The sequence below is a fragment of the Cherax quadricarinatus genome, chromosome 19 (assembly GCF_038502225.1).
Source record: "Cherax quadricarinatus isolate ZL_2023a chromosome 19, ASM3850222v1, whole genome shotgun sequence".
Classification (NCBI taxonomy): domain Eukaryota; kingdom Metazoa; phylum Arthropoda; class Malacostraca; order Decapoda; family Parastacidae; genus Cherax; species Cherax quadricarinatus.
Genome location: NC_091310.1, coordinates 235,899 through 249,618, shown reverse-complemented (window position 1 = coordinate 249,618; position 13,720 = coordinate 235,899). Strand labels below are relative to the sequence as shown.

At 38.8% G+C, this 13,720-nt stretch overlaps 1 protein-coding gene across 3 annotated transcripts in view; it reads left to right on the top strand.

Annotated features, from left to right (window-relative positions):
• The window catches only part of LOC128690344 (zinc finger protein 300-like), a 132,139-nt gene extending 124,661 nt beyond the window's left edge, over positions 1 to 7,478 (top strand). For all 3 annotated transcript variants that reach the window (XM_070086507.1, XM_070086509.1, XM_070086508.1), the window contains one exon: positions 3,582 to 7,478. In XM_070086507.1, the coding sequence (XP_069942608.1) occupies positions 5,898 to 6,821 (924 nt within the window). In that variant the 5' untranslated portion in view covers positions 3,582 to 5,897 and the 3' untranslated portion in view covers positions 6,822 to 7,478. The remainder of the gene's footprint in view (positions 1 to 3,581) is intronic.
• Positions 7,479 to 13,720: the final 6,242 nt, after the last annotated feature.

The following is a 13,720-nucleotide window of genomic DNA, read 5'->3' as shown; positions in this document are numbered from 1 at the left end:
ACGATGGAGTTTCATTCCTAAGACCACGTCGGTAAACGAATTCATCACTAAGTGAGGAACATACTATAATAGTAGTGGGTATGTGCCAGTCATCTTTGATATTGTTTTAATATCACCTTTGCACCATTTATAACATTTCTGGCATATTTTAAAATGTTTATACAGTAGCGCACTGTATACTGTAATAAACAGATTAGAAGAAATCAGCTCTTGTATGCATTATCTGCGTACTGGTCAGAGAGCCCGTCATAAGTCCAAGTCGTCAGTAAACGAGTACGTCGGTAAGTGAGGAGAGGATGTATTTATATTGTTTACTATCTCAGATTAATTGTGATTAATAAATAAGCTGTAGAGTTGATATTAGCATTATACTGAAGTATTTTCTCCTGCCTCCTGAGAGCCAGAAATTCTGCTGTAACGGATTAATGACATTTCAGTTAATTTCAATGAGGAAAATTGATTTGATATATGAGCAAATTGAGTTACAAGTTTGGTCACGGAACGAATTAAACACATAAGCCAAGGTACCACTGTACTAGTTTTTTATAATATGGCATGAATGATTTTTATTCGTTTTTACTATTTTGATCAAAGGCTAAGTACAAAAAATACTTACATCACAATTATTTTATATGTAATATTCATCTAAACATGAGAATTATTCACATTGACTTTACTGGGTTATCCTGGGTAATATACCTAGTGTGTTTTGTGGCTGAATACCACTGTTACCATCATGAAATTGTAGTAAATTTGGACTGAATAAGTCATCTTTGAGCCATTAGCTCACCTTGTTTGCTGGTAGGGAAGCTGGTAGTGGAACAACAGCTCCTTGATCCTTTGTTTACTTTTGCTAGTGAAGCATACTAGTGTGTAGGACATAGTCATCCCATGAGTTGTTAACCATGATATATTGTGTGGACTCTGCTGGCCTTAGATTTTTTTCAAATTTCTGAATAGATGGAAGAAGATCCAAAGAGTTGTCCTGAGGCAGATTTGTGGGTACAAAAAATGATGTGTACTGGTACAGTTAGTTACAGTACCACCACCTGTGTACTAGTATGGTTGGTCACAGTACCACCACCTGTGTACTAGTACAGTCAGTCACAGTACCACCACCTGTGTACTAGTATGGTTGGTCACACTACCACCCCCTGTGTACTAGTACGGTCGGTCACAGTACCACCACCTGTGTACTAGTACGGTCGGTCACAGTACCAACACCTGTGTACTAGTATGGTTGGTCACAGTACCACCACCTGTGTACTAGTACAGTCAGGCACAGTACCACCACCTGTGTACTAGTATGGTTGGTCACACTACCACCTCCTGTGTACTAGTATGGTCGATCACAGTACCACCACCTGTGTACTAGTACAGTCACAGTACCAACACCTGTGTACTAGTACAGTCAGGCACAGTACCACCACCTGTGTACTAGTATGGTTGGTCACACTACCACCTCCTGTGTACTAGTATGGTCAGTTACAGTACCACCATCTGTGTACTAGTATGGTTGGTCACAGTACCACCACCTGTGTACTAGCATGGTCAGTCACAGTATCACCACCTGTGTACTAGTATGGTCAGTTACAGTACCACCACCTGTGTACTAGTATGGTCAGTTACATTACCACCACCTGTGTGCTAGTACACCAGACACAATTAAAAGATTAACCCTTTGACTGTCGCGGCTGTGTATATACGTCTTACGAGGTACCGTGTTTGACGTATATCTACTCATAAATTCTAGTGGCTTCAAATCAAGAAGGAGAAAGCTGGTAGGCCCACATGTGAGAGAATGGGTCTGTGTGGTCAGTGTGCACCACATAAAAAAAATCCTGGAGCACGCAGTGCATAATGAGAAAAAAAAACTCCGACCGTTTTTTTTTTTAATTAAAATGCCGACTTTGTGGTCTATTTTTGTATAGTATTTATGGTTGTATTCTCGTTTTCTTGGTCTCATTTGATAGAATGGAAAACATATTATAGAAAAAGAGATGATTTTGATTGATTTTACTATAAAAAGAACCTTGAAATGGAGCTCAAAGTAGGGGAAATGTTTAATTTTTGCCGATGTTCAAAAGTAAACAAATGACATCATTGTCCAATAAATGTCCAACTAGCCATTCTAATATGCAGTCATGAATGGGTTGATGTTATTTATACAATTATTACAATATTGCAGTAGTCTGCATAATAGTAAATCTTCTATTTTTTGTTTGAATAAAAATTCAAAATAGAAAGCAAGAGTAATATCAGAGGGGCCTGGAGACATGACTGATGAACAAAGAAAATGTTATTTTAGAGCCAGGAATGTCTGCATTGTTCATTCTGGACCTTATTTTGAAATTGTCATATTTTTTAATTTTCGTGAAATTGGCCAAATTGCAAATTTCTGACCACGTTATTGGGTAGTTGAAATTGGTAAATGGGCAGTTTCTTGTACTCAAGTGATAGAAAAAATGGAGTTCTAAAAAAATAGCTATGAGTTTGGTCGACTGGAACAATGGAATTAGCCGAAAATAGGGCTCAAAGTGGGCGAAATCGCCGATTTGTAAATATCACCAAGGTTGCTAACTTCGCCAGAGCGTAATTCCATCAGTTTTCCATCACATTTCTTTTTTTTTGTGTCATTACAATCAGGAAAAGATTCTCTATCATTTCATAAGAATTTTTTTTTTTTTTTTTTTTTTTTTTAAATTTTGCGACACCAGGAGACACCTCAGGATTGGGGGTTGCGACAGTCAAGGGGTTAAAGGGTTAATAGTCTGTGTCTAATTCTTAATTTAAGTAGCCTTTAAGCAGTAGGATTAGTTCGCTCAAGATACATTGCATACAAGTGACTTTCTTTTGTGCCTTCCAGTGTTTTATTACATGTCAACTACATTATTTTTGTTCCACATAAAGAAATAAAAATTTGTTTTTATATTTCATCAGTCATCGGTAATGGTACAGATTGGAAAAATTCTGCTGATAGTGACATGGTATTTCATGTTGCTATCACTTGTTTCATCACCCAGAGCTATTAAATCAAGGTCACTATCACTGTCTTTATCATGACTGTTCACCACTTCCAAAAATCATGGGAGGTTAATTTTTGCTTCCTTTTTGGTTTATTACTTTAAGTTGAAAGCTGTGGATCATCTAAGTTTGAAAGCATTATTTGTGGCAATCCTAGTGTAAATTTTACTCAGTTTTTCTCAAAACTGAAGAAATCCACTTTAGAATTACTTTGAAGTTACATTGAAAAGTCTATTTCTGTTTGCACATCAACACTCAGTGACTGTTTCCATAATGCACTGTGTGTGGGGCATGATTTTTATGAGCTGTGCACACTGACCTGTTCTCTCATATATAAGCCTTAATTTGGGACTCACAACAGTTTTGAAGAAACTATGAATTATTTATAGTCAATAACAGAAACATATTATGTGACAGACAGTTTGGTTGAAGTGGTGGGTTGCATGCATACATTAATAGCAAATGGCACATAATGCACTTTTGTTTACAGTGTGTTTAGATATTGAAAAAAGAGTTAAATTCTAGCCCTGCTAATCTCTTGTTGTTTTGTTTTGCAGCCTATCTTTTTATTAGAAGATTTGTGCAAGCCAGCATCCAGTGATGTAAAAGAACAAGAAAGTGGCAGAAATACTTCAGATACATAGTTTCAGCAGTGTGAGACATAATGCAGCACACAACATTGACAGAATCATTACTTGTCGAGTTACAGTACCTAGTACAGGTGTCGCTTGTTTTATGTTGTTATATCTGAACAAAGCATATCAGCAGTGTACTAGTAACCTGCCACATGAACTACTAGCTATTGCATCTGAACAAAGTATATCAGCAGTGTACTAGTAACCTGCCACATGAACTACTAGCTATTGCATCTGAACAAAGTATATCAGCAGTGTACTAGTAACCTGCCACATGAACTACTAGCTATTGCATCTGAACAAAGTATATCAGCAGTGTACTAGTAACCTGCCACATGAACTACTAGCTGTTACATCTGAACAAATTATATCAACAGTGTAATGTTACATGAACTACCAATTGTTACAAATCAAACAATGGGCAGTGTTTCTACACAGAATTGCCACAATAGACAAGAGTCACATTCTTCCTTTACCCCAGCAAACAAGTGTGACACTAGAACTTATTTAAACTAAATCACCTATGTGTTAAGACAAGTTCCCCATTGTCTCACTTTTGTTAGAGTAAATTTTTGTAAATTTAATCTTGGTGAAGCATTGTTTCAGTATTGGGAAACTATATCAGTTTTCTGTGTACAAAAATATGAAACAAAATCTTCATATAGAACTGTTAAGAGCTTATGTAAGAAAAGCTGTACAGACCATACCAGTTTAGTATTTGCTACTGAATATAAAAATAATTATATTGAAGAGATTATATCATTAGAAAGTATATAAATGATGTAAAAAATGCAAATTGAGCATGTTAATATGTGCTTTGTGGATTCAAAATTGTGAAATATGTAATAGGTGTGTTGTATAAAGTAAATTATTAAATATAATTTATTGAATTTGACTTTGTGGACTTTATGTTAAAAACTGTATGAGTTTACATGTTTATTAACAGTTGTAATAGCTTTCATTACAGCTTTCTTATTCTGCTGTGCCTTTCCTCTAAATTCTTTTTAATAAACATATTTGTAGAGATAAGAAGAGAACTAAAGGTCATGGTGCCTTGTCTTCAGTATTTGATGTAACTTAATTTTTTATTTTCCATTTATAGTACTTAACTACCTCATCTTGTAATGTATTCTAATATTCTACTACTCTTTGCAGGGAATATCTTAATAATACTATCTTAGATTATAGCTGTGACCTTTTCTTCTGTTGATGGTGTTTGGAAATATTCCCTAGCAAATATTTCATACCCTCATATAGTCTTATCTGTTTGTCAGGGTTCGTGTTTGGAAAGTGATGGTAGCACGAATACATTTGTTGATTGTTGTGGAGTGGATATGATGGTATTTGTGGCAGAGCCCAGCCTATCACATCTGCCTGTCTCCTAAGTTTGGTTGTAAGTGAGGCAGTGGCCTCTGAGGCACAGCCTATGTGTGTAGTTCAATAGGGGTCACCTGACTAAGGCTTGGCAAGGGAGCCTGCCTATAAATAGTACTAGGATATATATATATATATATATATATCCATAAAACAGTGCCTAACGCGTCAGTCTGGAATTTTACGACTCACCACGAGTTCAGTCCCCACCCATAGCATGGTTTATATAATTATATATTCTACAAAAGTATTGCACTGTTGACATGTTATTATCATGCATACTCTGTTCCTGTTTTCATCCTGTTCTATTAATATATAAGATTTCAGATGTGAGCCATTTTATAGCTCATCTTGCATTTTTCTCTTCAAGTATTTTCAGTATATAAAATTTTGGTCTAAAGTCTTTTTAAGGGATCTTCCCCATTGACACTTTCCATTCACTTTGAGAAATTTCAAAGATTTTTCAGGGAGGACTCCTTTGTTATCTTGAACATTCTTATAAGATCTATGATATTGTTGTGTTTGCTACTGTCACTTTTTTCCTTGTAAACATCCTCAGATAGTTTCTTCTCTATTTTTTTTTTAATATATAACAGTCATGTTATCTACAGTTAATCAGTTTTGAGAACTTTATTCTTGTCTCACTTGTATGTACAGATTGGCCAATTATTTTCTTTATCCTTATTTCTTTGTATTTTATCTTTCACACTTGGTTTGCTTCATAGAAACATGAACAGACACTTTTGTTCCATGGTTTTCTTCTGATATTTTTCACCTGATGTACATTCCACATCTCTTATGCAGCACTTAATAAGGCTTTTCAGTAACCCTACTACTTTTTAATAAATAAATATATAAATAATCATGAGCAGTCTCACAGACAAGAAACAGCAACTGAACGCCCTCTCAAGATTTCATAACATAGAGAAACCATATCAGTGTTCAGAGTGTCTAAAGACCTTTACACAAAAATCACATCTAACAGAGCACCTGAGAGTTCATACCAGACAAAAGCTATATCAGTGTCCAGTGTGCCTAAAGGCCTTTGCACGAAAATCATCTCTAACAAACCACCTGAGAGTTCATACTGGAGAGAAACCATATCAGTGTTCAGTGTGTCTGAAAGCCTTTATAAATAAAACAGATCTAACAGAGCACCTGAGAGCTCATACTGGAGAGAAACCATATCAGTGTATAGTGTGTCTAAAGGGCTTTACTCAAAAATCACATTTAAAAGATCACCTGAGAGTTCATACTGGAGAGAAACCATATCAGTGTTCAGAGTGTATGAAGGCCTTTACAGAGAAATCATCTCTAACAAACCATCTGAGAGTTCATACTGGAGAGAAACCATATCAGTGTTTAGAGTGTTCTAAAGCCTTTACAGAAAAATCATCTCTAACAAACCATATGAGAGTTCATACTGGAGAGAAACCCTATCAGTGTTCAGAGTGTATGAAGACCTTTACAGAAAAATCATCTCTAACAAGCCATCTGAGAGTTCATTCTGGAGAGAAACCATATAAATGTTCAGAGTGTCTTAAGACTTTCACACAAAAATCAAATCTGATAAAGCACATGATAGTTCATTCTGGTGAAAAACCATATCAGTGTTTAGAGTGTCTTAAGACTTTCACACAAAAATCAAATCTAATTAATCACCAGAGAATTCATACTGGAGAGAAACCTTATCAGTGCTCAGAGTGTCTGAAGACCTTTACACAAAACTCACATCTAACAAGGCATCTGAGAGTTCATACTGGAGAGAAACCGTATCAGAGTGTCTAAAGTCCTTTACAGACAATTTATTTTGGTTGCTGCACAGAGTAAATTGAGGTAGAACCCTCATACCCATCGATTCAGTTTCTGCAGTTTCAGTTATCTGCTGTTTACCCTGGCCCAAAAATATTAAATGGCAAATTCCAGCAATAAACGATTCATAAGTTTCAAATTGCATGCTACTGTGAGTAACTTGGTGAAACCTTCCCACTCCATCATGCTCAGTACATGACTTTTCTCTCTTTGTTTTCTGTACCCATGCTGGCCTGCTTTACTAGTATCCACTTAGCCTCTAGTGTTCTTCCTCTTTGCATTCATTTCTGCATCATTGCAATGTTGCTGTGAAAGTACCCCATAATTTTGCTTAATAATGACTCCAAAGAGCATAAGTAGTGATGTTGGCAGCTGTTCTTTGTAATGTCTTATTGCTTAATTTATCAGTTAATTCTTTTGGGCCACAGTAAACTGTGGAAACCTATTCCACGGATAGAGGGGTTCTACTGTATATACAGCAGCCCCCTCCATATTCATTAGCGATGTGTTCCAAGACCTACCATGTATACCCGAAACTACAGGGTTCCCTACTCCCTATGATAAATTGTAATTGATAAATTATGCACAATAAGACATTACCAACATTAAATAATAAGAATAATAATAAAATACATTGTATATTATTATACTTGTTAGGTAAAAGGACACAAGTACAACTAATATGACATTTTATTGTGGCAACGTTTCACTTTCTAGTAGCTGTGTCAAGTTCCTGGAGAGAGAAACGTTGCCACAATAAAATGTCACATTAGTTGCACTCGTGTCCTTTTGCCTAATGTATTGTCAGTAATTCTACCAACATTAATATATTATTATACTTGAGCTCTCTCTCACACACAGCTTTAATACATTTTTTTTTTCAACAAGTCGGCCGTCTCCCACCGAGGCAGGGTGACCCAAAAAGAAAGAAAATCCTCAAATTACCTCACTCACACATAATAACTGTTTTTACAGAGGTGCCCAGAATACAACAGTTTAGAAGTATATATAAGAACATAAGAACGAAGGAACACTGCAGCAGGCCTACTGGCCCATGCGAGGCAGGTCCAAGTCTCCTACTGGCTTAAGCCAATGCACCCAACCCAGTCAGGTCAGGTCACATTGACTTAAGGGAGGAACACGGCAACCGACCTGGTAGCACAAGCTATCAGGTCCAACTCACACCCACCCACATCCACTCATGTATTTATCCAACCTATTTTTAAAGCTACACAACGTTCTGGCCTCTATCACTGTACTTGGGAGTTTGTTCCACTCATCCACAACTCTATTACCAAACCATTACTTTCCTATATCCTTCCTGAATCTGAATTTTTCCAACTTAAAACCATTGCTGCGAGTCCTGTCTAGGCTAGATATTTTCAGCACACTATTTACATCCCCTTTATTTATTCCTGCCTTCCATTTATACACCTCAATCATATCCCCCCTAATTCTATGTCTTTCTAGAGAGTACAGATTCAGGGCCCTTAGTCTATCTTCATAGGGAAGGTTTCTGATACATGGGATCAACTTTGTCATCCTCCTTTGTACATTTTCCAGAGCATTTATATCCATTCTGTAATACGGTGACCAAAACTGTGCAGCATAATCTAAATGAGGCCTAACCAAGGATGTATAGAGTTGAAGAACAACCTGAGGACTCCTATTATTTATGCTTCTTGATATGAAGCCAAGGATTCTATTAGCTTTATTGCGAACACTTATGCACTGTTGTCTTGGTTTCAGATTACTGCTAACCAGAACTCCTAAATCTTTTTCGCAATCCGTAATATTAAGATCTACATTATTTAGTTTATATGTGGCATGGTTATTGTCCTGTCCAACATTTAGAACTTTGCATTTGTCTATATTAAACTGCATCTGCCACTTCTCCGACCACTGCATCAGTCTATTCTAATCTTCCTGGAGTGCTCTAATGTCCTCGTCAGAATGAATTTGATGGCCTATTTTGGTGTCATCGGCAAACTTGCTGATGTCGCTCTTTATGCCCTCATCTATGTCGTTTATGTAGATTGTGAACAGCAGGGGGCCCAACACTGACCCCTGTGGAACACCGCTCGTGACGCTTCCCCACTCTGATTTCTCCCCATTTATGCAAACTCTCTGCTGTCTATTTGTCAACCATGCCTCTATCCAGGAAAAAATTTCTCCTCCTATTCCATGTGCCTTAATTTTCCTCAATAGTCTCTGATGTGGGACCCTGTCAAAAGCCTTACTGAAATCCATATACACAATATCATATTCATTACCATGATCTACCTCCTCAAATACCTTAGTGAGCAAAGCTAATAAATTCGTAAAACCATGCTGAGATTCTTTGATTAATTTATGCTTTTCAAGGTGGCTACAAACTGCCTCGGCAATTATTGACTCCATAAATTTTCCCACTATGGAGGTTAGGCTTATTGGTCTATAGTTCAAAGCTAAGGACCTGTCACGTGCTTTGAAAATAGGTATCACATTTGCTATTTTCCACTTACCTGGCACCATGCCAGTTTGTAGTGATATGTTAGCCCTTGTGGCTTAGCGCTTCTTTTTGATTTGATTATAATAATAATGTAGTGATATGTTGAAAAGATTAGCCAAAGGTTTGCTAAACTCCTCTTTACATTCCTTTAGAACCCTTGCATACAGTTCATCAGGGCCTGGGGATTTGTTAGGTTTTAATTTATCTATTTGCCTAAGGACCATGTCACTTGTGACCCTAATCGTGCACAGTTTATTATTGTCCTGTTCTACATAATTTATCATTTCTGGAATATCGCTGGTATCCTCCTGTGCAAAACTGAGAGGAAGTATGTGTTAAAAATTCTACACATTTCCTTATCACTGTCAGTGAGCTGACCCGAGGAACTTTTGAGTGGGCGTATCTTGTCCCTGATCTTACTTCTGTATACCTGAAAGAATCCTTTTGGGTTAGTCTTCGATTCTCTTGCAACTTTAACCTCATAATCTCTTTTTGCTTTTCTAATTCCCTTTTTTTATTTCTCTCTTTAACTGAATATTTTGATTTCTTAATTACCCCTCTCCTCTTTTGATTTGCCTATATATGCCTCTCTTTTGACCAATCAGATATTTTAATCTATTGTTCATCCATTTAGGATCATTTTTATTTGATCTGATTTCCCTATTTGGAACATAATTTGACTGAGCAGCTAGAACTATGCCCTGGAAAGCGTCAATATCCCAAACCCCTTCTTTAGAGTGCAGGCATTGTACTTCCCATTTCCTTAAAAAATATTTTAGCCTATTGTGTGTACTTCCAGTCTTCCTGTTAGGCTATGATGTGATGATACAATTCCTATGATGGTGAGATAAAGTGAGGTGATGGTGTAGGCATTGTAACATTGTGTTAGTCTGTTGACCTGGTGAAAAGTCAGTAGTAGACATGGTTCGTTTTTCAACCTTTTGGAAAAGCATTGTGATAGGAAGTTGTCATGTTCAGCTCATCAAACAGTTGCCAGAGAGGTTCTAAAGCTTCAAAGCAAAAAAGAATAAAAATTTTTTTTTATTAACACATTGGCCAATACCCACCAAGGCAGGGTGGCCCGAAAAAGAAAAACTTTCATCATTTACTCCATCACTGTCTTGCCAGAAGGGCGCTTTACACTACAGTTATAAAACTGCAACATTAACACCCCTCCTTCAGAGTGTAGACACTGTACTTCCCATCTCCAGGACTCTAAGTCCGGCCTGCCGGTTTCCCTGAATCCTCTCATAAATGTTACTTTGCTCACACTCCAACAGCACGTCAAGTACTAAAAACCATTTGTCTCCATTCACTCCTATCAAGTACACTCATGCACGCTTGCTGGAAGTCCAAGCCCCTCGCACACTAAACCTCCTTTACTCTCTCCCTCCAACCCTTCCTAGGCTGACCCCTACCCTGCCTTCCCTCCACTACAGATTTATACACTCTCAAAGTCATTCTGTTTTGTTCCATTCTCTCTACATGTCCGAACCTCCTCAACAACCCCTCCTCAGCCCTCTGGATAATAGTTTTGGTAATCCCACACCTTCTCCTAATTTCCGAACTACGAATTCTCTGCATTATATTCACACCACACACTACCCTCAGACATGACATCTCCACTGCCTCCAGCCTTCTCCTCGTTGCAACATTCATCACCCATGCTTCACACCCATACAAGAGTGTTGGTACAACTATACTCTCATATATTTCCTTTTTTGCTTCCATGGACAAAGTTCTTTGTCTCCACAGATTCCTAAGTGCACCACTCACTCTTTTTCCCTCATCAATTCTATGATTCACCTCATCTTTCATAGACCCATCCGCTGACACGTCCACTCCTAAATATCTGAATACATTCACCTCCATACTCTCTCCCTCCAATCTGATATCCAGTCTTTCATCACCTAATCCCTTTGTTATCCTCATAACCTTACTCTTTCTTATATTCACTTTCAATTTTCTTCTTTTACATACCCTACCAAATTCATCCACCAACCTCTGCAACTTCTGTTCAGAATCATCCAAGAGCACAGTGTCATCAGCAAAGAGCAACTGTTACAACTCCCACTTTGTGTTTGATTCTTTATCTTTTAACTCCACACCTCTTGCCAAGACCCTAGCATTCACTTCTCTTACAACCCCATCTATAAATATATTGAACAACCACGGTGACATCACACATCCTTGTCTAAGGCCTACTTTTTCTGGGAAATATTCTCCCTCTCTCCTACATACTCTAACCTGAGCCTCACTATCCTCATAAAAACTCTTCACTGCTTTCAGTAACCTACCTCCTATACCATACACCTGCAACACCTGCCACATTGACCCCCTATCCACCCTGTCATATGCCTTTTCTAAATCCATAAATGCCACAAAATCCTCTTTACCCTTATCTAAATACTGTTCACCTATATGTTTCACTGTAAACACTTGGTCTACACACCCCCTACCTTTCCTAAAGCCTCCTTGTTCATCTACTATCCTACTCTCTGTCGTATTCTTAATTCTTTCAATAATAACTCTACCATACACTTTACAGACTTATTCCCCTATAATTTTTGCACTCTCTCTTATCCTCTTTGCCTTTATACAAAGGAACTATGCATGCTCTCTGCCAATCTCTAGGTACCTTACCCTCTTCCGTACATTTATTAAATAATAGCACCAACCACTCCAAAACTATATTCCCTCCTGCTTTTAACATTTCTATCTTTATCCCATCAATCCCTGCTGCCTTACCCCCTTTAATTCTACCCACTGCCTCACGAACTTCTCCGCACACTCACAACTAGCTCTTCCTTACTCCTACAAGATATTATTCCTCCTTGCCCTATACATAAAATCACAGCTTCCCTATCTTCATCAACATTTAACAATTCCTCAAAATATTCCCTCCATCTTCCCGATACCTCTAACTCTTCATTTAATAACTCTCCTCTCCTATTTTTAACTGTCAAATCCATTTGTTCCCTAGGCTTCCTCAACTTATTAATCTCACTCCAAAACTTTTTCTTATTTTCAACAAAATTTATTGATAACATCTCACCCATTCTCTCATTTGCTCTCTTTTTACATTGCTTCACCCTCTTCAAGGGGGGCTCCTTGGCATGGTGAAGAAGCTCTTGGTCTGAGGAATTAGACCTGTCGGTCTTCTTCCTCAGACCGAACCTAATTACCCCCCAATCCCCCGTTCCCTATCCCATCCTCCCCATCCTCCCCTTTTTCCTTTCCTCCTCCTCCTCCTCCCCACCCCTCCCTTTTGCCCTTCCTTTTTTTTTTTTTTTTTTTTTTTTTTTTCCCACAGGCATGCTAGTTCCTAGGTAGGGGAAAGGGTACCGGGGTCCATCCCATTCCGTTGAGGTTCTTGGTGGTGGCGTAGTTTGCCGTGGAATCTGGATTGCCTGGGGATGTCCTGATCCCTCTCCGGTATCCCGGAGGGTGGCTTTGGGTGTCTCTCGGGCGACGGGTGTATCTCTGGAAGCCACCTTTCGGATTCCGGGGGTGGTGGCCGAAGGAGGTATGCTTTGTGGCGGATTTCCGGCCGCCCTCTCTTTTGTCCACCGAGGTAGCTCGGCAGATGTGAGATTGCTATCCCGGATTGCCGGTTTACTGGCATGATGGGTAGGGTATGGCACGGGTTCCATGCTGCATCTGCGCTACTTGCGGTGCTGAGGTCCTCTTGGGCACGGAGGGAGATTTCTGGCCCTTTTATTCCTCCTAGGAACTATCCCTCCCCAGTCCCCCCTTTTTTTATTCTTTTTTTTATTTTTATTTTCTTTTCTTTCTTTTTTTTTCTTAAAAACAAAAAGAAAGAAGTAACCTAACCATGGCAGCCCTAGTCCATGAACCTGCTACCCCCGGGCCCCTTCTTGATACCGCACCCCGTTCTGACCCCGCCTCGTCTTTGGACCACTCTTCGGACACTCCTCATGCCTCTGTACCTCTTGCCGGTGCTGTTTCCTCACCCGCATCAGGAACTGAGGCCTCGACTGACTCCTTCAATTTATCTGACCTTCGCTCTCCTCTGACTATGCTTCCGGACTCTCCCTCTACGGTGCGGCAATTTTCGAATCGCCGGCCCGTTCCACGTCGGACCAACTCTGGTCCCACGCCTAAACGACAACGACAATTACCTGCTGATGATACTTCTCCACCTTCTCGTTCTTCTCAGAAAAGATCGACACGTCCTTCACTACCTTTCCACGCTCAGTTTCAGACTGCACAATGGACTAAATTCTTCACTTTACGACCGACTTCCTCTACTGCCTATCTTTCTGACCACAGTATTGGCAAGGCACTCCTACGCCATGTTGGTAAAGATATTTCTTTTCATGCTCTTAAGAGCGGTACGAGCATCGTCACCGTACAGAATGCT